Raw genomic sequence first — 24,255 nt, forward strand, 5'->3', positions numbered from 1 at the left:
TTCCAAATCATCCCAAAGGTGTTCGATGGGGTTGAGGTCAGGGCTCAGCACCAGACCATTATTCCTCCTCCACCAAACTGTACAGTTGCCACTATGCATTGGGGCAGGTAGTGTCCACCAAACCCAGATTCGTCCATTGGACTGACAGATGGTGAAGCACGATTCATCACTCCAGAGAACGCTTTTCCAATGGCGGCGAGCTTTACATCACTGCAGCCAACGCTTGGCATTGCACATGGTGATCTTAGACTTGTGTGCGGCTACTCGGCCATGGAAACCCATTTTATGAAGCTCCTGACAAACAGTTATTGTGCTGACGCTGCTTCCAGAGGCAGTTTGGAACTCGGTAGTGAGTGTTGAAACTGAGGACAGACAATTTTTACACGCTTCAGCACTCTGCGTTCCCGTTCTGTGAGCTTGTGTGGCCTACCACTTCGTGGCTGAACTGTTGTTGCTCCTAGACGTTTCCAATTCACAATAACAGCACTTCCAGGTGACCAGGGCAGTTCTAGCAGGGCAGAAATTTGTCGAACTGACTTATTGGAAAGGTGGCATCCTATGACGGCGTCACGCTGAAAGTCACGGAGCTCTTTAGTAAAGCCATTCTACTGCCAATGTTTGTCTAGGGAGATTGCATGGCTGTGTGCTCGATTTTATACACCCATCAGCAAAGGGTGTGACCGAAATAGCCAAACCTACTTATTTGAATGGGGTGTCCACATACTTTTGTTCAGTGTATATGTAACAAACTAGTGCTCCGCTAACTAGCTAGTGATTCTACATTATCTACATTTAATACTCACTCATGTTGAAGGCAGTCATGCCTCCTTGTGGTGCTGCAGGGTACATGCATCACATATAGCTCATACGGTGTATTTATCTCTATATACATTACATTAGATCCATGTTTCCCAAACCTCTCCTCCAGTAGCCCCAGGCAGTCTACTTACTTGGTGTTGTTCCAGAAAGAACACAGCTGATTCAAAATGGTCACCTAATCATCTATCGCCTCATTAGTTAAATCAGCTGTGATACTTACGGAATACATTAAATACATGGACTGGCTGCGGGTAACTGGAGGACCGGTTTGGACTGGCTGCGGGTAACTGGAGGACCGGTTTGGACTGGCTGCGGGTAACTGGAGGACCGGTTTGGACTGGCTGCGGGTAACTGGAGGACCGGTTTGGACTGGCTGCGGGTAACTGGAGGACCGGTTTGGACTGGCTGCGGGTAACTGGAGGACCGGTTTGGACTGGCTGCGGGTAACTGGAGGACCGGTTTGGACTGGCTGCGGGTAACTGGAGGACCGGTTTGGACTGGCTGCGGGTAACTGGAGGACCGGTTTGGACTGGCTGCGGGTAACTGGAGGACCGGTTTGGACTGGCTGCGGGTAACTGGAGGACCGGTTTGGACTGGCTGCGGGTAACTGGAGGACCGGTTTGGACTGGCTGCGGGTAACTGGAGGACCGGTTTGGACTGGCTGCGGGTAACTGGAGGACCGGTTTGGACTGGCTGCGGGTAACTGGAGGACCGGTTTGGACTGGCTGCGGGTAACTGGAGGACCGGTTTGGACTGGCTGCGGGTAACTGGAGGACCGGTTTGGACTGGCTGCGGGTAACTGGAGGACCGGTTTGGACTGGCTGCGGGTAACTGGAGGACCGGTTTGGACTGGCTGCGGGTAACTGGAGGACCGGTTTGGACTGGCTGCGGGTAACTGGAGGACCGGTTTGGACTGGCTGCGGGTAACTGGAGGACCGGTTTGGACTGGCTGCGGGTAACTGGAGGACCGGTTTGGACTGGCTGCGGGTAACTGGAGGACCGGTTTGGACTGGCTGCGGGTAACTGGAGGACCGGTTTGGACTGGCTGCGGGTAACTGGAGGACCGGTTTGGACTGGCTGCGGGTAACTGGAGGACCGGTTTGGACTGGCTGCGGGTAACTGGAGGACCGGTTTGGACTGGCTGCGGGTAACTGGAGGACCGGTTTGGACTGGCTGCGGGTAACTGGAGGACCGGTTTGGACTGGCTGCGGGTAACTGGAGGACCGGTTTGGACTGGCTGCGGGTAACTGGAGGACCGGTTTGGACTGGCTGCGGGTAACTGGAGGACCGGTTTGGACTGGCTGCGGGTAACTGGAGGACCGGTTTGGACTGGCTGCGGGTAACTGGAGGACCGGTTTGGACTGGCTGGGGGTACTGAGGACCGGTTTGGACTGGCTGGGGTACTGAGGACCGGTTTGGACTGGCTGGGGGTACTGAGGACCGGTTTGGACTGGCTGGGGGTACTGAGGACCGGTTTGGACTGGCTGGGGGTACTGAGGACAGGTTTGGACTGGCTGGGGGTACTGAGGACAGGTTTAGGAAACACAATTAGATTACAGTCTGATTTAAGGACTGTAAAGGTTTCAACTGAATTCTACTCACTCATGCTGAGTGCAGCCATGCCTCCCTGGGGTGCTGCAGGGTACATGGTGGGGATACTGGTGGTCATGAAGTCAGCTATCTGCTGCAGAGCCAACAGGCTGGTGGGGGTCTTTCCCCTCTTCAGCTGGTCCTGAATCATCGTATCCAGCTCATCACAGAACGCCTGGGGAGTAGACGGCGACACAGTCAGACAGCGAAGGCTCAGGACAGGTCAATAAACCGTTGTTGTCGCTGATGCATTGTAACACCGTCACTAGATGGCTATTATTAGTTCTACTACAGAATCCATGGTTACTGTTAAATCAACACAGGAGTGATTTGAAGTAAAAGAGCCTGTATGGTCTGTTGGGCAGTCTGCCGGGCGGTCTGTCGGTGTTCTCTTGCTATCGCTTCTTGACTATGTCACAAGTGTCTGTTGAATGCCGCATTGCTGAGAGGAAACTAGAATAGACTCAACCTGATAAACATTGTTAGCGGGAACAGGCAAAGAAAAATCAGTCACATATTACATAATCACTGCCAAGAAGAACTAAGGAGTTACATACTTCCTTTGTTGGCAACTGTTTCCCCATGTTGTGTGTCAAACCTAGCTACATGTCCTGCTGGTAATAACTCCTCTGCAGGGTGAAACAGATCTCTCAACAGCATGCTCCTTACACACAGTCCCTTTTCTTACCTCCTGCTGCACTGTCTCTCTCTGTGTGTGTGTGTGTGTGTGTGTGTGTGTGTGTGTGTGTGTGTGTGTGTGTGTGTGTGTGTGTGTGTGTGTGTCACAGCATCACAAAGAATGTCTTTCTTCCATCAGTAAAAGGCTGGGTTGTAAACACTGAGATTTATACACTGAGCTTAAACTGAGTGTTGCTGAGAGAACAGTACTGTGGTTGAGAGACAGTGTTAAGTGGCCGTACCGTGATACAGGCCTATGTAGAGGATATTCAGAATTGGAAGTCAATAAAACAGGAAGAATTTTGGGACAAAATGTGTTCTTATAGTAATATGTTGGTGACATGACATTAGGACATTTTTTATTTAACTAGGCAAGTCAGTTAAGAACAAATTCATATTTACAATGACGGCCTACCGGGGAACAGTGGGTTAACTGCCTTTTTCAGGGGCAGAACGACAGATGTTTACCTTGTCAGCTCGGGGATTCGTTTTTGCTACCTTCCAGTTACTAGTCCAACGCTCTAACCACCTGCCTTACATTGCACTCCACGAGGAGCCTGCGTGGCAGACTGACTACCTGGTACGCGAGGGCAGCAAGAAGCCAAGGTAAGTTGCTAGCTAGCATTAAACTTATCTTATAAAAAAAACACTCAATCTTAACATAATCACTAGTTAACTACACATGGTTGATGCTATTACTAGTTTATCTAGCGTGACCTGCGTTGCATATAATCAATGCGGTGCATGTTAATATCTCATCGAATCACTGCCCACTTCGCCAAACGGGTGAGGATTTAACAAGCGCATTCGCGGAAAAGGCACTCTCGTTGCACCAATGTACCTAACCATAAACATCAATGCCTTTCTTAAAATCAATACACAAGTATATATTTTTTAAACCTGCATATTTAGTTAATATTGCCTGCTAACATGAATTTCTTATAACTACGGAAATTGTGTCACTTCTCTTGCGTTCCGTGAAAGCAGTTAGGGTATATGCAGCAGTTTGGGGCCGCCTGGCTCGTTGCAAACTGTGTGAAGTCCATTTCTTCCTAACAAAGACCGTACTTCATTTGCCAGAATTGTACATAATTATGACATAACATTGAAGGTTGTACAATGTAACAGCAATATTTAGACTTATGGATGCCACCCGTTAGATAAAATACGGAACGGTTCCGTATTTCACTGAAAGAATAAACATGTTGTTTTTGAAATGATCGTTTTCGGGTTCGACCATATTAATGACCAAAGGCTCGTATTTCTGTGTGTTATTATGTTATAAGTCTATGATTTGATAGAGCAGTCTGACTGAGCGGTGGTAGGCAGCAGCAGCTCGTAAGCATTCATTCAAACAGCACATTCCTGCGTTTGCCAGCAGCTCTTCGCTGTACTTCAAGCATTGAGCTGTTTATGAGCCTATCAACTCCCGAGATTAGGCTGGTGTAACCGATGTGAAATGGCTAGCTAGTTAGCGGGGTGCGCGCTAACAGCGTTTCAAACGTCGCTCGCTCTGAGACTTGGAGTAGTTGTTCCCCTTGCTCTGCAAGGGCCGCGGCTTTTGTGGAGCGATGGGTAACGATGCTTCGAGGGTGGCTGTTGTCGATGTGTTCCTGGTTCGAGGCCAGGTAGGGGCGAGGAGAGGAACGGAAGCTATACTGTTACACTGGCAATACTAAAGTGCCTATAAGAACATCCAATAGTCAAAGGTTAATAAAATACAAATGTTATAGAGAGAAATAGTCCTATAATAACTACAACCTAAAACTTCTTACCTGGGAATATTGAAGACTCATGTTAAAAGGAACCACAAGCTTTCATATGTTCTCATGTTCTGAGCAAGGAACTTAAACGTTAGCTTTCTTACATGGCACATATTGCACTTTTACTTTCTTCTCCAACACTTTGTTTTTGCATTATTTAAACCACATTGAACATGTTTCATTATTTATTTTAGGCTAAATTGATTTTATTGATGTATTATATTAAGTTAAAATAAGTGTTGATTCAGTATTGTTGTAATTATCATTATTACAAATAAATAAATCGGTATCGGCTTTTTTTGGGTCCTCCAATAATCGGCATCGGCGTTGAAAAACCATAATCGGTCGACCTCTAATTAGGATATAGGTTGGAAGTGGAGTAGCACTGCATACCATGTGTACACATGCATGTGTGTGTGTGTTCTGTGTTTGCGCATTAATGTGTGGGTGTGTGTCCTACCGGGCTCTGCAGGATCATGGAGACCCTCTTCCTCTGCTCCATCATGTTGAAGTCCTGTCTGAGATCCGGGGCCATGTTCCTCTCCCTCTGGTACTCCGGGCTGCTCTCGTCCACTCGGTCAAAGTAGCGCTCCTTGTGGGGGGCGGTGGTGGGAGGGGGCGCAGTCACCACCCCGGAACCTGAGTCACCGTTCATCACCGGGTCCTGTTGGCTCCTGGAGATCAAAGGTCAGAAGTGAAAACATGGTTTGTGTTCATTAGGGTAGGTGTTACCAAACTTTTGGGGATAGGGACCCCTTTTGTGATAGGAAATGTATAAACATTTTTATTTATTTTTTAATTCAGGGACCCAATCAAAAATAGCATACAAGGAGTTTTACTATGACTGCTGCAGTGCATGGTCGGACCAACCAAGTCTCAGGCCCTGGGAAACAACATTTTAAAGGCCCCCCCTTCTTCACATCGGAAAGAGCATTTAGCAGTTTTAAAGCTAATTGGGACAGAGAGACAAGTTTGCTGTTTTAAAGCTTAAATGACAGCGCACTTCTGTTCAAAACAACTTTAGGGAATTCAAGAAGTGTTTAATTGAAAACTGGACCATCGATGGAGTACTGTGGATCCCTGTGAGCATCCCAGGCCCTGTTGTGCATCTAAAGGTACATTGTAGATATGACATTGTATTGCACTAGGATTGGGTGATGTAGATGGTAGAAACAACGAAGAGTACCAAAGCGGCGCAAAATGTGAGATGGGGGGGGGGGGGGGGGGGGGGGCTATGTCAGATGGGGACTGCTATCTCCTGTACAATGTCAGGTGGGGGGGGGGGGGCTATCTCTTGTACAATGTCAGATGGGGGGGGCCCTATCTCCTGTACAATGTCAGATGGGGGGGCCCTATCTCCTGTACAATGTCAGATGGGGGGGCCCTATCTCCTGTACAATGTCAGATGATCATGGGCCATTTACAGCAGACACTTCATTTTCCTCCCTAATCCAATTTGAATGGGGATTAGGGAGTACCTCCGCGGACCCCCAGTTTGGGAAACACATCGTACCAAAATGTTTTAAAACAGAAAACGAAAATTTGCATGTATTATTAGATAATCCCAGGTAGTATCTCCAATGTTTCAGTCTCATAATTTGTTGCCTAATGAACACAAAACATGTTTTAATCAAGATTACATTTAATATCCAAGGCAGACAGCCAGATGGAAAAATGTCACGTCACGCTTGGTGTGCTAAACATTCAGTCACATTACTTGGCTTCATGCCATCACCTCTGCTGCTTCCTGTTTTGATAGTGTGACCACACCCCCCAGGGCTTATTGATTTCCTGTCCATTTCCTCTGGCTCAGTCAGTCTAGATACAAAACAGACACTCAACCGTCATCATTACAAGGGATAAAATGAAAATGTGGCGTGGCGAGCAGAGGTCTAAGGCACTACTTCGCAGTGCTTGAGGCGCCACTACAGACACCCTGGTTCGAATCCAGGCTGTATCACAACCGGCCGTGATTGGGAGTCCCATAGGGCGGGCCACAATTGGCCCAGCGTCGTCCGGGTTTTAGCTGGTGTAGGCCATCATTGTAAATAAGAATTTGTTCTTAACTGACTTGCCTTAAATAAAGGTTAAATAACAAATAAACCAGCAAGCCAACCAAACATTGACTAGCACAGTGAGTAAGGGAGAGCAGGAGTTACTGAGTTACTGTGAAATGCCATTATCAGTCCAGAGAATGGAGGGCAGGGATTCTGTTGCATATCAGAGCTATGAGTGCTTGTTGCTGCGCACCATGAACAAGTTGCACCACTATCTCCCATAGAACAGCATTGATGTCTGGGAGAAATGGAGGAGACAGAGGACAGTAGTCTCACACTGCCAGACATCACACTGACATGTTCATATGAGAATCAACGTAGAGCGGCTGGAGTCGGGCTAGAGGTAAATAAGCGATTTCCAATTGATCCAGGATCATTTTTGTCAAGGCTGTCTGATGGGATAATGTGCCCTCAGACAGAGGACATTACCAGCCTGGGAGTTGACCTCCCCCCAGAGGAAAAAGACAGCCAGCATAGAGCCTTAGAGCTAGGCGGGGCCCTGCTCTAATACTCAAAAAACACATCCTTCCTTCCATGAAGCAATCAATCCCTGATCTGACATGATTGCTGAAATCAATGCAGTGGATTCCTCTTTAAATCTAACCTATCCAATCATGTTACCACAGTGACGACCTCAAGAAAGGCATGAGGATCAGGATGCATTTTGACAGTATTTGAAAAAGGCCCAAGTAGGCCTCTCCCGTCTCTGGGCCGCCTGGCAGACACCCCCCCCCCGTCTCTGGGCCGCCTGGCAGACACCCCCCCCCGTCTCTGGGCCGCCTGGCAGACACCCCCCCCCCGTCTCTGGGCCGCCTGGCAGACACCCCCCCCGTCTCTGGGCCGCCTGGCAGACACACCCCCCCCCCCCCCCCCCCCCCCGTCTCTGGGCCGCCTGGCAGACCCCCCCCCCCCGTCTCTGGGCCGCCTGGCAGACACCCCCCCCCCGTCTCTGGGCCGCCTGGCAGACACCACCCCCCCCCCCCCCCCCGTCTCTGGGCTGCCTGGCAGACAACACCGTACACCATTAGTCCTTCTCAGTCCTCAGCAATTAGACACATCTCAGCCAAAACAGGACACAGGGCTGCTATGATAACCACTAGCCAGGACCAAACCATCCAGGCCTCACAGCAGAGAGATGTGCCCAGTCCATTTAGTGCCAGAGACTAACTGACAATAGTTTGGGTGAAACTAAAACACCTGGAGAAACGTTTATTTTTATTTTTTAAATGATACATACTTCAGCCATACAAATGGTGTGTGTGTGTGTGTGTGTGTGTATATTTATATATAATTTCTACACTGTTTTAGTGTCAGTATTCAAGCTCTGGTTCTCTTTTCTGATCTGAGCGATTCTTGAGATTGGACTAATTTACATTCACGAAATACAGAGGAACTAGTCTGGAATCCCAACTCACATACTCTGTTTCACACTTTGTATTTCAGGCTGCCAAATACCAACATGAAAAAGTTGAAAAATAGCAATTAGGGATAGGTCTTCCTGTGCCAATCTCATTAGGGCCCAAAAATACCCAGAACCTCTGGTCTGTTACTAATCCGACTGTATCACGAATTGCCTATTTATTGTCCAACAGAACAGAGGACAATGCTGCACTGGCTGGAAGAGAATAGGTTCTTTCCAGAGACCCAAATGGGATGCTATTCCCTATATAGTGCACTACTTTTAACTGGGGCTTATCATGGCCTGTTCAAAAGTAGTGCACTCTAGGGAATAGGGTGCCATGTGGGATGTAACCATGGGGTTCTGTGTCCAGGAATAGAACGGTCTCTTAATGGTACCGGTCTCTTAGCTCCGCTCGGAGTCTTCCGTTCTATGACTGACTCGGCACTCTTGACTGTTGAGGATCTGCTGTGATTGTTGTGGTGCCATTACTGTGGAAAGGGAACGTCGCAGACGAAATCTGACTCCTCATACAAGAGAAAACGACCCAGAACAAGAAGGCTCTAAAAGCAACTGTGGTTGAGAAAAGTGTCTGTTTATATGCACAGCTTCAACAAACTAAGGGTCAAAAACAGACAACATGGGGGTAAACTAGCTTTAAAAAAACACAGCTGAAACATGAACTAAGTGCTTTCAGTGCTAACAGAGTGACCACCATCACTATCCTTATTCCTGCTGCAGCAGCCAAGCTCAGGAAATAACTAAGGCTTTGTGTAATAGGATCTCCCACCGCCTCCAGGCAGTAACAGATACACTGCTGCTGATCCCAGTCCTCTAGACTTTGACATCCATGGGAACACAGAGAGCAAAATGGCTTCATCAACTGTTATTCATTTTGTCCAAATCTTACTGTATAATAAAATCTGAATACAATAGCTATATCACTTCTTAAAAACATAAAAAATGTCAACCACTTCCTAATTTTATGGAGTTTCTTTTTTCAATTCCACAGTTAAGACTAGCTTTGGATAAATCTCAGGTATACAGCCTTGACCTCACTTACAGAACACAAGGAAGCCCGCCCATAGAATAGTAATTATATTTCTATAAAATTTATTCTATTAAGTCATTCTATTAAGTCAAGAGCCTCTGTCTCCATGACCTGTACATCTAAGGTAAACACCATACTTCCAATAAAGTCACTAGGACTCGATTCAAAAGTAGTGCACTATATAGGGAAAATGGTGCCATTTTGGACGAAAACAGAGACCAAACCTTCCATGGGTTCATTGAGGTCAGAGTTCTGTGTGAACAGCCATCCAGTCAGGTCAAAGGTCAATACATAGACCACAGAACGGGGTTGCCTTGAGGATAGTGAAACTGGAAACTAGAACGTGAGAGAATAGAGCTCAACCAGCTTGCAGTCCTAAAAACAGGGAATTAGTTCAAATTTTTTCTACCTCTGGATCGTTGGCCATTCCTATGGGGGAAATTAATAGGGAAAGAATGTTTTTGGGGATAAACTGTGAAATTAAGGTTGATTGTAAACATAGGCTTTTTCACAAAAACTTACGTTCCTGGATTAAGACTATTTTATAGAACAAAACATAGAAGAGCTCCTAAGCCTGTGTTTCCAAGAGACGTAATTTTCTGCACTTATCCAAAAACCGCCCAAAAAACAACATTCATTTTCCCATTGTCTTTGGCCAATGAGCCATGGTGGAGTACGCCTCAGTTAATGCCTACAAAAAGACGCCATTACTATTGCCCTCTATAAAATGACAGTTTCTTACACACAATGTTACACACGATGTTACACTAGGAAAGAGAACAGGAGATGTAATACACTTCCTGCTTGTAAATTCCTTCTGAGGTCAACTTGAAACAGCCCAGATGTCCAGTACAAACAGTATTCCCAGATAACACTTCCGCTGAGTGTCTGAACTGGGGAAGTCAAAAGCCAGGCATAATGCTGTGAAAATATTCAGAGTCCTACCAGGATTATCAATCTAGAAAACTCAGTTGTTTACTTCTGGAGAGAAGAGATAGTCGTGACCAGACTAGCAAGCAGCGAACATCAATTCAATTCCCTCCAGATCTCAGCTTCTTGAGAACATTTGGTGCCATTTTTCATGTGTTGGTCTACATTTTCTGATCATGGTTATAAGAGGAAAACTAGGGATGTGACTAGAATTACATGTGAATTCACAATGCAGCTGCACTGCTGCCAGCAGCGGTGTGTCTCACGGTGCGTCTCTTTCAGAAGGTTAAGCATTGCACCTGTACTACCATTACTGTACCTTAAACTTCTCCTGGCAGAGTTGGCATTTTCTCCTCATTTAACATCTCAAAAGAAACTTAGTTGCTGTTGCTTGCCTTTCTGCCTTTTCCCACATGTTTACAACGATGACGTAGTGGTATGGAGTTGACTCCAAAATAACTGATTCATAGACTCCTTTATTATTATTTTTTTTACTTCACCTTTATTTAACCAGGTAGACCAGTTGAGAACAAGTTCTCATTTACAACTGTGACCTGGCCAAGATAAAGCAAAGCAGTGCGACAAAACAGAGTTACACATGGGATAAACAAACGTACTGTCAATAACACAATAGAAAAATCTGTACACAGTGTGCGCAAATGAAGTAAGGAGGTAAGGCAATAAATAGGCCAATAGTGGCAAAGTAATTACAATTTAGCAATTCACACTGGAGTGACATACAGTTGAAGTCGGAAGTTTACATACACTTAGGTTGGAGTCATTAAAACTCGTTTTTCAACCACTCCACAAATGTCTTGTTAACAAACATAGTTTTGGCAAGTCATTTAGGACATCTACTTTGTGCATGACACAAGTCATTTTTCCAACAATTGTTTACAGACAGATTGTTTCACTTAATCACAATTCCAGTGGGTCAGAAGTTAACATGCACTAAATTGACTGTGCCTTTAAACAACCTGGAGAATTACAGAAAATGATGTCATGGCTTTAGAAGCTTCTGATAGGCTAATTGACATCATTTGAGTCAATTGGAGGTGTACCTGTGGATGTATTTCAAGGCCTACCTTCAAACTCAGTGCCTCTTTGCTTGACATCATGGGAAAATCAAAAGAAATCAGGCAAGATTTTAGGAAAAGTTTGGTTCATCCTTGGGAGCAATTTCCAAACACCTGAAGGTACCGCATTCATCTGTACAAACAATAGTACGCAAGTATAAACACCATGGGACCACGCAGCCGTCATACCGCTCAGGAAGGGGGCGCGTTCTGTCTCCTAGAGATGAACGTACTTTGGTATGAAAAGTGCAAATCAATCCCAGAACAACAGCAAAGGTCCTTGTGAAGATGCTGGAGGAAACAGGTACAAAAGTAACGATATCCACAATAAAACGAGTCCTATATCGACAAAACCTGAAAGGCTGCTCAGCAAGGATGAAGCCACTGCTGCAAACCGCCATAAAAAAAGCCAGACTACAGTTTGCAACTGCACATGGGGACATTTTGGAGAAATGTCCTCTGGTCTGATGAAACAAAAATAGAACTGTTTGGCCATCATTATGTTTGGAGGAAAATGGGAGAGGCTTGCAAGCCAAAGAACACCATCCCAACCGTGAAGCACAGGGGTGGCAGCATCATGTTGTCTGGGTGCTTTGCTGCAGGAGGGACTGGTGCACTTCACAAAATAGATGGCTTCATGAGGGAGGAAAATTACATGGATATATTGAAGCAACATCTCAAGACATCAGTCAGGAAAGCTTGGTCACAAATCTTACAAATGGACAATGACCCCAAACACATACTTCCAAAGTTGTGGCAAAATGGCTTAAGGACAACAAAGTCAAGGTATTGGAGTGGCTATCACAAAGCCCTGACCTCAATCACATAGAAAATTTGTGGGCAGAACTGAAAAAGCTTGTGCGAGCAAGGAGGCCTACAAACCTGACTCATTTACACCAGCTCTGTCAGGAGGAATGGGCCAAAATTCATCCAACTTATTGTGGGAAGCTTGTGGAAGGCTACTCGAAACATTTGACCCAAGTTAAACAATTTAATGGCAATGCTACCAAATACTAATTGAGTGTATGTAAATTTCTGACCCACTGGGAATGTGATGAAAAATAAAAGCTGAAATAAATCATTATCTCTACTATTATTCTGACATTTCACATTCCTAAAATAAAGTGGTGAACCTAACTGACCTAAAACAGGGAATTTGTTACTAGGATTAAATGTCAGGAATTGTGAAAAACTGAGTTCAAATGTATTTGACTAAGGTGCAAACTTACGACCTCAACTGTAGGTATTTATAGTTGTCCACATATTCTAAGTCAGAACAGTCCAGAGTGGTGATGCTAGTCGGGCGGGCTGGTGCGAGCAGCAATCGGTTGAAGAGCATGCATTTCATTTTACTAGCATTTAAGAGCAGTTGGAGTCCACGAAAGGAGTGTTGGATCAAAGAATCACCCGCAGCATCATTGATATATACAGAGAAAAGAGTCGGCCCAAGAATTGAATCCTGTCGCACCCACAGACACTACCAGGGGTCCGGACAACAGGCCCTCCGATTTGACACACTGAACTCTATCTGAGAAGTAGTTAGTGAACCAGGCGAGGCAGTCATTTTTGAAACCAAGGCTGTTGAGTCTGCCGATAAGAATACGGTGATTGACAGAGTCGAAAGCCTTGGCCAGGTCGATGAAGACGGCTGCACAGTATTGTCTTTTATCGATGGCGGTTATGATATCGTTTAGGACCTTGACCAGCTCGGAAACCAGATTGCATAGTGAAGAAGGTACGGTGGGATTCGAAATGGTCGGTGATTGGTTTGTTCACTTGGCTTTCGAAGACTTCAGAAAGGCAGGGCAGGATGGATATAAGTCTAACAGTTTGGGTCAAGAGTGTCTCCCCCTTTGAAGAGAAAATGACCACGGCCGCTTTCTAATCTTTAGTAATCTCAAACGATACAAAAGTGAGGTTGAACAGACTAGTAATAGGGGTTGCAACAATGGCAGCGGATAATTTTAGAAAGAGAGGGACGAGATTGTCTAGCCCAGCTGATATGTAGGGATCCAGATTTTGCAGCTCTTTCAGAACCTCAGCTGTCTAGATTTGGTTGAAGGAGAAGAGGGGTGGGGGGGGGGGGGGGCAGTTGCTGCAGGGGGTGCAGAGCTGTTGGCTGGGTTAGCAGGCTATCTCTATCGTAGATTGCAATTCCGCCCCCTTTAGCAGTTCTGTCGTGACGGAAAATGTTGTAATTGGGGATGGAATTTTCAGAATATTTGGTGGCCTTCCTAAGCCAGGATTCTGACACGGCTAGGACATCAGGGTTGGCGGAGTGTGCTAAAGCAGTGAATAAAAGTAAACTTAGGGAGGAGGCTTCTGATGTTAACATGCACACCGACTCCCATTTGTGAGTGTCAACATTCGATTCCAAAAGGAATCGACTCTTAACATTCAGTATTTCTGGAATGGAGGAGACTAACAAGTTGCTGAAATTCCAAGAACACAAACATCTTTCATAGTGAGCTAGCGAGGGACGGGGAGAGAGAGGGGCACAGTATAGGCAGGTCAGCCACCAGGCAGACAGTCAGAACCGTGCACTAGGCCTATCTAATCGGCAATCTAAAAGTGTGTCTGGCAAATGGAATGCCGTATCTCACAATTTCTTGGCTTGCAAAGTCTCGCAACCTCAGTAAACCAGGGCCTGTCATCAATGACTAGGATAATAAGATGCATCACTTAGCTCTCACAGTATATGCACATGTGCACGGGTTCGCTTCACGCTGTTCAGTGTGGTAGCCAGGGCACCAAGACAGCGGAGAAGTTGAGCCTCACACGTCAACACTCTTAGTTGTTGAGGAATTGATCCACCATTCTGTTCACTTGCTACTTTTTTTTTTTTTATCTACAAAAAAGTTGATTTTCAGTAAGGGATTTCTCTTAATGTTAAGGAGCCCAATTTGGTTAAAACGTCCACACCCAGTTACTGATATCAGCTTACTGTTCTGAATGGTTCACTACTAGGCCTACTCATATTACGGTCAGTCACCCGAGCAGACATGGCTGACATTCATAACATTCACTGAATCATTTACTCACACACACCCCAACTTCTGACAGCAAGTGAAGTCAGCAACTTGCTGCACATACTTCACTTAACTCGCTGAGTCGTCTGACTAAAAAGACTGAAGCTGCGTAGCAAGAAGCACAAAACCTCTCCCCATTTAAACCCATACTGACACACACAGTAGGTGTCCTCCATCCACCGGTTACCAATGTAACCGGTGGATGTTTTGAAGAAAAAAAATCACTATCAACATTTACGGGATCTAGCACTGTGCAGCTACTGATAACATCTGATGCTGATACAATGACAGCATCAGGCCCAGTGCTTTACATTTCACCACTGGCTGGTTCATCTGCATACAGTACTAACCCCAGCCATCACACAGCTCCCCACTATTACATACAGTACTAACCCCAGCCATCACACAGCTCCCCACTATTACATACAGTACTAACCCCAGCCATCACACAGCTCCCCACTATTACATACAGTACTAACCCCAGCCATCACACAGCTCCCCTCCCCACTATTACATACAGTACTAACCCCAGCCATCACACAGCTCCCCTCCCCACTATTACATACAGTACTAACCCCAGCCATCACACAGCTCTCCTCCCCACTATTACATACAGTACTAACCCCAGCCATCACACAGCTCCCCACTATTACATACAGTACTAACCCCAGCCATCACACAGCTCCCCTCCCCCACTATTACTCAACAACTGGTGCACATCTGAAGTGTGCAGGGGTGTAGCGTTGACTGTGGTCACTATGGAAACAGCCCACATTACCATGGAAACTGGGATAGCCTTTTACACCATTATGTAATAGTAGAGCAGCCCATCACAATACACCAGGTCTACTTCATATGTTATTAACACCTTCCACACTTGTGAACTGGGAGTTGAAATCTATTTCATCATTGGGACTAGTAGTAGTAGTAGTAGTAGGAGGGAAACACAGGTTAACATATCAACATTTAAGTTCAAATACGCCATATGTTCTACTTCTAACTAATCAATTTGTTACAATTGCACTCTCATGGATGTAACAGCCCCATTTGTAACCGGAGAACCTTCTGATGGAATCAAAGGAATGATTCAATCTGGGCCACATTCCAACATGGAATCCCTGGGGAAAACTAGCCAAAAGTCACTAGTATTGATTACAGTAAGACAGTTCTGGAGATATTCTGCAACAGTCCAGATGCGGTCTTATTCCATTCTCCAAGGCTCAGGCCTGCATCCTGCCATGTGGCAGTGATTAGAGCATAGAACGAGAGACAGAGAAAAGGGGAGATAGAGAGAAGGGGAAAGAGAGAACATCAGGAGAGATCGATGGTAGTTTTCAACTCTCCATCTCTACAGAAGGGCTTGATACCAGAGAGGGTTGTTTTCAGCTCTACAGGTGGGCTTGGTAACAGGGAGGGTCGTTTCCAGCTCTACAGATGGGCTTGGTAACAGGGAGGGTTTTTTTCAGCTCTACAGATGGGCTTGGTACCAGGGAGGGTTGTTTTCAGCTCTATAGATGGGCTTGGTACCAGGGAGGGTTGTTTTCAGCTCTACAGATGGGCTTGGTACCAGGGAGGGTTGTTTTCAGCTCTACAGATGGGCTTGGTAACAGGGAGGGTTGTTTTCAGCTCTACAGATGGGCTTGGTAACAGGGAGGGTTGTTTTCAGCTCTACAGATGGGCTTGGTAACAGGGAGGGTTGTTTTCAGCTCTACAAATGGGCTTGGTAACAGGGAGGGTCGTTTTCAGCTCTACAAATGGGCTTGGTAACAGGGAGGGTCGTTTTCAGCTCTACAGATGGGCTTGGTAACGGGGAGGGTCGTTTTCAGCTCTACAGATGGGCTTGGTAACGGGGAGGGTCGTTTTCAGCTCTACAGATGGGCTTGGTAACAGGGAGGGTCGTTTCCAGCTCTACAGATGGGCTTGGTAACAGGGAGGGTCGTTTTCAGCTCTACAGATGGGTTTGGTACCAGGGAGGGTCGTTTCCAGCTCTACAGATGGGTTTGGTACCAGGGAGGGTCGTTTCCAGCTCTACAGATGGGCTTGGTAACAGGGAGGGTTGTTTTCAGCTCTACAGATGCGCTTGGTAACAGGGAGGGTTGTTTTCAGCTCTACAGATGCGCTTGGTAACAGGGAGGGTTGTTTTCAGCTCTACAGATGGGCTTGGTAACGGGGAGGGTTGTTTTCAGCTCTACAGATGGGCTTGGTAACAGGGAGGGTTGTTTTCAGCTCTACAGATGGGCTTGGTAACAAGGAGGGTTGTTTTCAGCTCTACAGATGGGCTTGGTAACAGGGAGGGTTGTTTTCAGCTCTACAGATGGGCTTGGTAACAGGGAGGGTTGTTTTCAGCTCTACAGATGGGCTTGGTAACAGGGAGGGTCGTTTTCAGCTCTACAGATGGGCTTGGTAACAGGGAGGGTTGTTTTCAGCTCTACAGATGGGCTTGGTAACGGGGAGGGTTGTTTTCAGCTCTACAGATGGGCTTGGTAACGGGGAGGGTCGTTTTCAGCTCTACAGATGGGCTTGGTAACAGGGAGGGTTGTTTTCAGCTCTACAGATGGGCTTGGTAACAGGGAGGGTTGTTTTCAGCTCTACAGATGGGCTTGGTAACAGGGAGGGTTGTTTTCAGCTCTACAGATGGGCTTGGTAACAGGGAGGGTTGTTTTCAGCTCTACAGATGGGCTTGGTAACGGGGAGGGTTGTTTCCAGCTTTAGGATTGGCTTGCTAACAGGGAGGGTTGTTTCCAGCTTTAGGATTGGCTTGCTAACAGGGAGGGCTTGATTACAATGAGATGAACGTATGTGTTGTTGAATTTAGATCTCCAATAATAATAATAATAATAATAATAGAGAACTTAACGAAATAGCAAAGTATTTCAGTTAACTTTTCAGCTCATTTCAGCTAACTCATTCATGTTATGTACACCCACTGTGCACCTCATTAGTCATATTTGAGGGGACATAGTTGGCATGGCCGACTACGCATATATTTAATATGGCTACGCTGCGTTCGATCAGAGCAGGAAGTTCTGTTGAAAAGGCCTTTTCATCAATTCTAGTTCATATCCTAGGTCAGAAAAAGAGACAAAACAAGGATAAAGACTACTTGAGTTAGCTCCAAAAATATGCCAGTCAAGTCATATTTAGTGAATGGATTTTGCCATGAGAAGAAACAGATACTTGGTTTCAACCCCCCCCCCTCTTGAGTGTGTCACCCTCTCACATCATGGGAAGTGCACTTAGGCATTCAGCCTAAGTCAGTCTGATTTTAACTCTGCAGCATATGCCTGTCACAGCTGGAATCCATAATACTCCTACCAATGGGATGTAGGAAACCACTGCTGCCTGAGCCTCAAGACAACTAACTACTACTAATGTTTCTGGACTGCGGACAGAAGAATGCATTAGAGATACTCTTGTTGCTCATTTAAATGTAATGTTATGGGCAGTATTCCTGAGTTTGATTCTGTGTGTATATGGCAAAACCTAGTAAGCTGAAATAACGCACAAAATCAAACTGCACATTACCGCAAACATCTTGCTTGTTTTTTGACTTCTTAGAAACTTCGTAACAAGTTTTGATTGAATACAACCCCAAGTGACGTTATGTAACCAGAATTCATGAAAAAAATACAGAAATATTTATAATCCACTGTGCCCTGATAATACAACTCTGATATAAAACGCCATTTCTCCGGGGCTTGAAATCAACTCTTAGGACTAGAGTTAGACGCCATTTCATGTTATTGGAGTTAGAAGTCCACATATCAACATTGGTTTGTTTTGGACAGATGATAATGCTTAGATGAACCCCCATCAGTGCCATAAAGCGTCACCAGTCTGGTCTTAACCAATATGTTCAACAGGTGGATTGTCCTTGACCTGGGTCTTGGGGATCACATGACTGTTAGCTGGAAGAGGACGAGCAGCATTTCTTCTAATTCATTACCTTGCATTTCCACTGGAAAAGTCTGTCATTTTTAAATGGAAAGAGGCGAGGTGAGGAGTCTATGATCGTTTTAGCGACGTGATTTGTTAGTACAAAGTAGTATCTCGTGAAAACATACTGTTTGAGTGCTTCACTATAGAAGGAGAAAGGAAGGCACTTAAAAATCTTGTCCATTTCAACTATGCTTGATTCAGATTGGCCCAGTAGTGTGAAAAGGGTACTAGCGTCTTCAAACAGGACTTGCTGCTGGCTGCTACAGCACATGAGAGTAGTGCCTGGGTTACACAGATGGCAGTGTTATCATTATGCAAGACTGCGACGCATCCCAAATGGCACCCTATTCACAATGTACTAGTGCACTACTTTGGAACAGGGACAATAGGTGCACTGATTATGTAAGGAATGGGTTGCCATTTGGGACACAGCCTCAGCAGGAGATGACTGTGTTTAGCGGCTGTGAATATGGCCCCAAATCATCATCATAATAATATATTCCTGAAATGTAATCCATAGAGGTCCTTTGAGGGACAGAAGGATATTTTACATTTGTACACAAAAGGATTATTGAGAAATAATGACCTAAAGTCACACTGGATAAGAGTGTTTTCGAAATGACAAAATGTAAACGCAGGCTAAATGTGACTCCTGGGCCTTACCAAGGCCTCCTCATAACTACGGTCGTAGTAACGTCTAAAGCTGACACTGTTGGCATGGAAATGTTGTTTTCTGAGTGTTGTGTTGAGGGGACAGGGGTTGGGGAGGGAGGGTCCTCAAGGCTTTATCTGGGTGTGGGAGATCACTGTCTAACAACAGTACTGAGAAGAAACCCTGCTTAGGGAGTTTGAGGAGATTAGTTTGAGCAAGGTGAGGCACCGAACTTCTCATTTTGACCACATTATTGATGCAAGCTGATTTGTAGATCAGCGATTCTGTGCAGCCTGAATGCAATGTAGACCCACGCACACCGTCTTACATAGCTCTAGTATCATCTGCGATGCACATACGTAGACTCAGGGTCAGTGAAAACTATAGAAGAAACTAGGCAAAGCAGTGGACTAGTGACAAAGCTCCAGGACATTAGTGCCACTGGGCTGGTTCGTGACTTTTTCCTGGTAACACTGTCAATATTAACCTAGGTAGTCAAATCAATTTTTAGAACTTCCTCAGAAAACATTGTTTATTATGTCTAACACAATATACACGCTATGCAGTACACTGACAAATCTGTTTACACACCCGAAACAGTGCCAAATATTTACACTCTGAGAAAGGAAGGAAAGAGAGTGAGAAAAAAAAAATGAAATGAGGAACACATTTTCATCATCTGCACTGGGGTCAAGGGTGTGGGTGGGTCTAGTAGGCCTAAAACCAACACAGACTTCAAAAACGTGTTAGTGTGTGTGTGTTTGGTACTGCTAGCGTCACTCCAATGGGTGTTCCTCTCATTCCACCAGAATAACGAAATCCAGGGAGTTACCCCTCCACAGTTATCTCTACAGGGCTTCTAGCCTAGTCCTTCTCTACTAATCCTCACAGAGGGAAAGAGAGAGGGGAGGGGGAGGGGAATTAGGCTACAGCCCACTGACTGACTGGAAAATGTACAGTATCTACAGCTAGTAGACTAGAGAAGCAACATCTTAATGGAATCTGCTCTGCTCTCCGATGTTGTCCGAAAAATCAACATATATATGACAGCCAGAGATTATTACACACTGTAGCAAAACGCTTTCCAACAGACCATGAAAACAAGTGTTTCTTCCACAGCCATCAATGTTCATCCTCTGAACGACCCTCTGCTCTTATCAAGGCTTTCACAGCGTGGACATGGGATGATACAGACAATGTACAGAGAAAGACTAGGAATTCATCAAGGTATTTTTCACAGAGTTTCCTTATCCTTTGGCTTGTTGAAGATGTGTTCTGGATTGGCATCATTAGGAAAGAGTTTTCCAACGGTCTCTTGGGAGATTGCTCAAATAGACAATGAAATGGTGGGATGTTTAAATGAAATACTTAATTATTATTACTACAGCACACAGGGAAAACTACATGCATGAAGTTATACATGGTTGAGTAAGGCCTACAATAGCAACACACACTAGCATTGCTCAGTGGCTGGCTATTATCAGAGACTATTTCTTCATTTCCTGTCCCATTCAGGCCTACAGTACGCAAAGTAAGCTACCAGTCACTAGAGGGACAAACACATTTCCTAATAACATTGCATAATAGATAATACTGCACCGTATATTGTTATGATAGATACATAACAGTAAACATGCACTAATTCAACCTAAACTCAGCTTCCTATCCTGCAGGCTGTGCAAAAAACACAAAATCAACAGCCTACTAAAATGTGGCCTTGGAGCCTCACTCCTGCGATTGAAGGAGACGGGTGTGTGGGGGGGGGACCAAGTAATACATGCTGTTCTTGTTGTTTTTACATACCTTCGAAGGCCAACAAAACGATGTACTGTTTGATACTAGTGCTACAGTTGAATAAAACATGAAATCATATGTCGCACACGCTCCTCTGCAGAGTCCACTGGCGACGCGCAGTCAATAATGGAAACATTATAGATTTCTACATATTGTACAAAGAGAAACGACATTAACGTATGGATAATTACATGGTCTCGCGCTAGCCGGAGCTTACTACTACGAAACAACATTATCCCTTTTAACTTACCCTCGTTTAGCTGAAATATGATTGAAAAGACAGCACCTTCTAGTAGAAAGCGAGCGTACTATTTTCAGTATTTTTATCCGCTACCCTGCAGCTTTGAAAGAGGTCTGCTTCTGCTTGTAGGTCCTGCGATGCTCCGCCCACCAACGCCCTCTCACTTGGGTGCGGCAAAGCGGTGAATGCTGGTGCGCACCATTGGTTGTGCTCAAAATCCATTGCGGCACATGAAAGCAACGACGAACCTGGTTGGAGGTTGTACTGAGAGAGTACGATTAGACTAAAACGGGATAAACCGGGCTATGGCCCGTCACATCACCGGGCAAAAGTGGTGAGGGAGGAGCGCCGTCTCAAATCGAGCATCACCGGGCCATAATGTCAACAAAATAGTATGATGAATCGTTTAGAAACATAAACTATTAATGTTTAAATAGCCTAGGGCCTAAGCCTATGTTACAATTTTCAAAGTCGTTTTCCTTAGGATGATTCTGATTCTGAAGGCAGGTAAAGTGATACATGCATTTTGAGCAAACATTTTTGCAAGTGAAAACACTGAATCCTTACTAATAATTCAACGTGCTTGACATATGTCACTCGTTTTCAGCCGACTTCAACGTCTGCTTTGATGGGGGCACCCGGGAGGCAGCCCGATTTCAAAACGCTAATCCGGTTAAACCGTGGCATGCCCGTATTAATCGAATTCCGTCACTTATAAGAATGTATGGAGCCCATGATGAAACCAAACAATTAATTTTTTAGTGTCATCCCCAGTGGTGGAAAAATAACCCAATTGTCATATCTGAGTAAAAGTAAAGATACCTTAATAGAAAATTACTCAAGTAAAAGTGAAAGTCACCCAGTAAAATACTACTTGAGTAAAAGTCTAAAAGTATTTGGTTTTAAATATACCTAAGTATCAAAATTAAATTAAATTGCAAAAATATTTATTTATTTTATTTATTTTTATTCATTTAATCTTTATTTAACTAGGCAAGTCAGTTAAGAACAAATTCTTATTTTCAATGACGGCCTAGGAACAGTGGGTTAACTGCCTTGTTCAGGGGCAGAACGACAGAAAGGCAAAAGGCCTCCTCCGGGGACGGGGCCTGGGATTTTTTTTTAAATGGGAAAAAACAATATAAATATAGGACAAGAGAGACAACACAACACTACATAAAGAGACAACTAAGACAACAACATAGCAATGCAGCAACACATGACAACATAGCATGGTAGCAACACAACATAACAACAACATGGTAGCAACACAAAACATGGTGCAAACATTATTGGGCACAGACAACATCACAAAGGGCAAGAAGGTAGAGACAACATTACATCACACAAAGCAGCCACAACTGTCAGTAAGAGTGTCCATGATTGAGTCTTTGAATGAAGAGATTGAGATAAAACTGTCCAGTTTGAGCGTTTGTTGTAGCTCGTTCCAGTCGCTAGCTGCAGCGAACTGAAAAGAGGAGCGATCCAGGGGTGTGTGTGCTTTGGGTACCTTTAACAGAATGTGACTGGCAGAACGGGTGTCGTATGTGGAGGATGAGGGCTGCAGTAGATATCTCAGATAGGGGGGAGTGGCCTAAGAGGGTTTTATAAATAAGCATCAACCAGTGGGTCTTGCGACAGGTATACAGAGATGACCCGTTTACAGAGGAGTATAGAGTGCAGTGATGTGTCCTATAAGGAGCATTGATAGCAAATTGGATGGCCGAATGGTAAAGCTGAGTATAAGACTGTATCATCTGCATATAAATGGATGAGAGAGCTCCCTACTGTCTGAGCTATGTTGTTGATTCAAATTGAAAAGAGCGTGGGGCCTAGGATCGAGCCTTGTGATACTCCCTTGGTAACAGGCAGTGGCTGAGACAGCAGATTTTCTGACTTTATACACTGCACTCTTTGAGAGAGGTAGTTAGCAAACCAGCACAAAGACCCCTCAGAGACACCAATACTCCTTAGCCGGCCCACAAGAATGGAATGTTCTACCGTATCAAAAGCTTTGGCCAAGTCAATAAAAATAACAACACAATATTGCTTAGAATCAAGGGCAATGGTGACATCATTCAGGACCTTTGAGGTTGCAGTGACACATCCATAACCCGGGAGGAAACCAGATTGCATATCCGAGAGAATACTATAGACATCAAGAAAGCCAGCCAGTTGATTATTGACAAGTTTTTCCAACACTTTTGATAAACAGGGCAAATTAGAAATAGGCCTGTAACAGTTAGGATCAGCTTGATCTCCTCCAATAAAAAAAGGTTGAACCGTGGCTGCCTTCCAATGGGAACCTCCCCAGAAAGGAGAGACAGGTTAAAAAGGTTGGAGACAGGCTTGGTGATGATAGGGGCAGCAACCTTAAAGAATAAAGGGTCTAAACCATCTGACCCAGATGGTTTTTGGGGTCAAGTTTAAGGAGCTCCTTTAGCAACTCGGACTCAGTGACTGCCTGCAGGGAGAAACTTTGTAGCGGCGCAGGGGAAAAAGTGGGAGAAGCATCGAGGATAGTCGCATTAGAAGGGGTGGGAGATGAGGAAATGTTGGAAAGGGCAAGAAGGCATGGTTGAGTCAAATAGGAATCCTGACTTAATTAAGTGGTGATTAAAGAGCTCAGCCAACATTCTTCTTGTCAGTAACAACCACATCCTCAACATTAAGGGACATGGGCAGCTGTGAGGAGGAGGGTTTATTCTCCAGTTCTTCAACTGTTTTCCAGAACTTCTTGGGGTTAGACCCACAGGGAGAGACTACTGCTCCTTAAGGGAACTACCTTTGGCCTTCCGGATAGCCTGAGTGCATTTATTTCTCATTTGTCTGAACGAGAGCCAGTCAGCCTGAGTATGTGTGTGCTGAGCCTTCGCCAAATGCAATTCTTGAGGTGGAGTAACTCTGCAAGATCACAGTCGAACCAGGGGTTGAACCTGTTTTTCATTCTCATTTTCTTTATGGGAGAGTGTTTGTTAACAATATCACTGAAAATATTTTTTAAAAGGTCCAAGTGTCTTTGACAGAGGGATCAAGCTGATTCTATACCATTTTACAGAGGCCAGTTCATAAAGGAAGGCTTTCTCATTAAAGTTTTTTAGCAAGCGTCTATGACAAATCAAGACAGGTCGTTTCACTGAGCAGCCATTATGAACACAGGCTGTAAAACAGTGATCACTAAGTTCATTGCAGAAAACACCAGACTGATACCTATCAGGATTATTTGTGAGGATAACA

The 24,255-nt window shown here is 45.0% G+C and overlaps 1 protein-coding gene across 22 annotated transcripts in view; it reads right to left on the reverse strand.

The window, feature by feature from the left end:
* The window catches only part of LOC129811977 (alpha-adducin-like), a 46,013-nt gene extending 24,830 nt beyond the window's left edge, over positions 1–21,183 (reverse strand). For 14 of the 22 annotated variants that reach the window (XM_055863811.1, XM_055863803.1, XM_055863859.1 and 11 more), the window contains exons 1-3: positions 21,028–21,183; positions 5,311–5,524; positions 2,422–2,584 (exon numbers count right to left, since the gene is read on the reverse strand). In XM_055863811.1, the coding sequence (XP_055719786.1) occupies positions 2,422–2,584; positions 5,311–5,505 (358 nt within the window). In that variant the 5' untranslated portion in view covers positions 5,506–5,524; positions 21,028–21,183. The remainder of the gene's footprint in view (positions 1–2,421; positions 2,585–5,310; positions 5,525–21,027) is intronic. The other 8 variants (XM_055863840.1, XM_055863822.1, XM_055863829.1 and 5 more) reach the window with 3 other exon arrangements.
* Between the last annotated feature and the right edge of the window lie 3,072 nt (positions 21,184–24,255).

Source organism: Salvelinus fontinalis, chromosome 2 (genome assembly GCF_029448725.1).
Source record: "Salvelinus fontinalis isolate EN_2023a chromosome 2, ASM2944872v1, whole genome shotgun sequence".
In the NCBI taxonomy this organism is placed as follows: Eukaryota; Metazoa; Chordata; class Actinopteri; order Salmoniformes; family Salmonidae; genus Salvelinus; species Salvelinus fontinalis.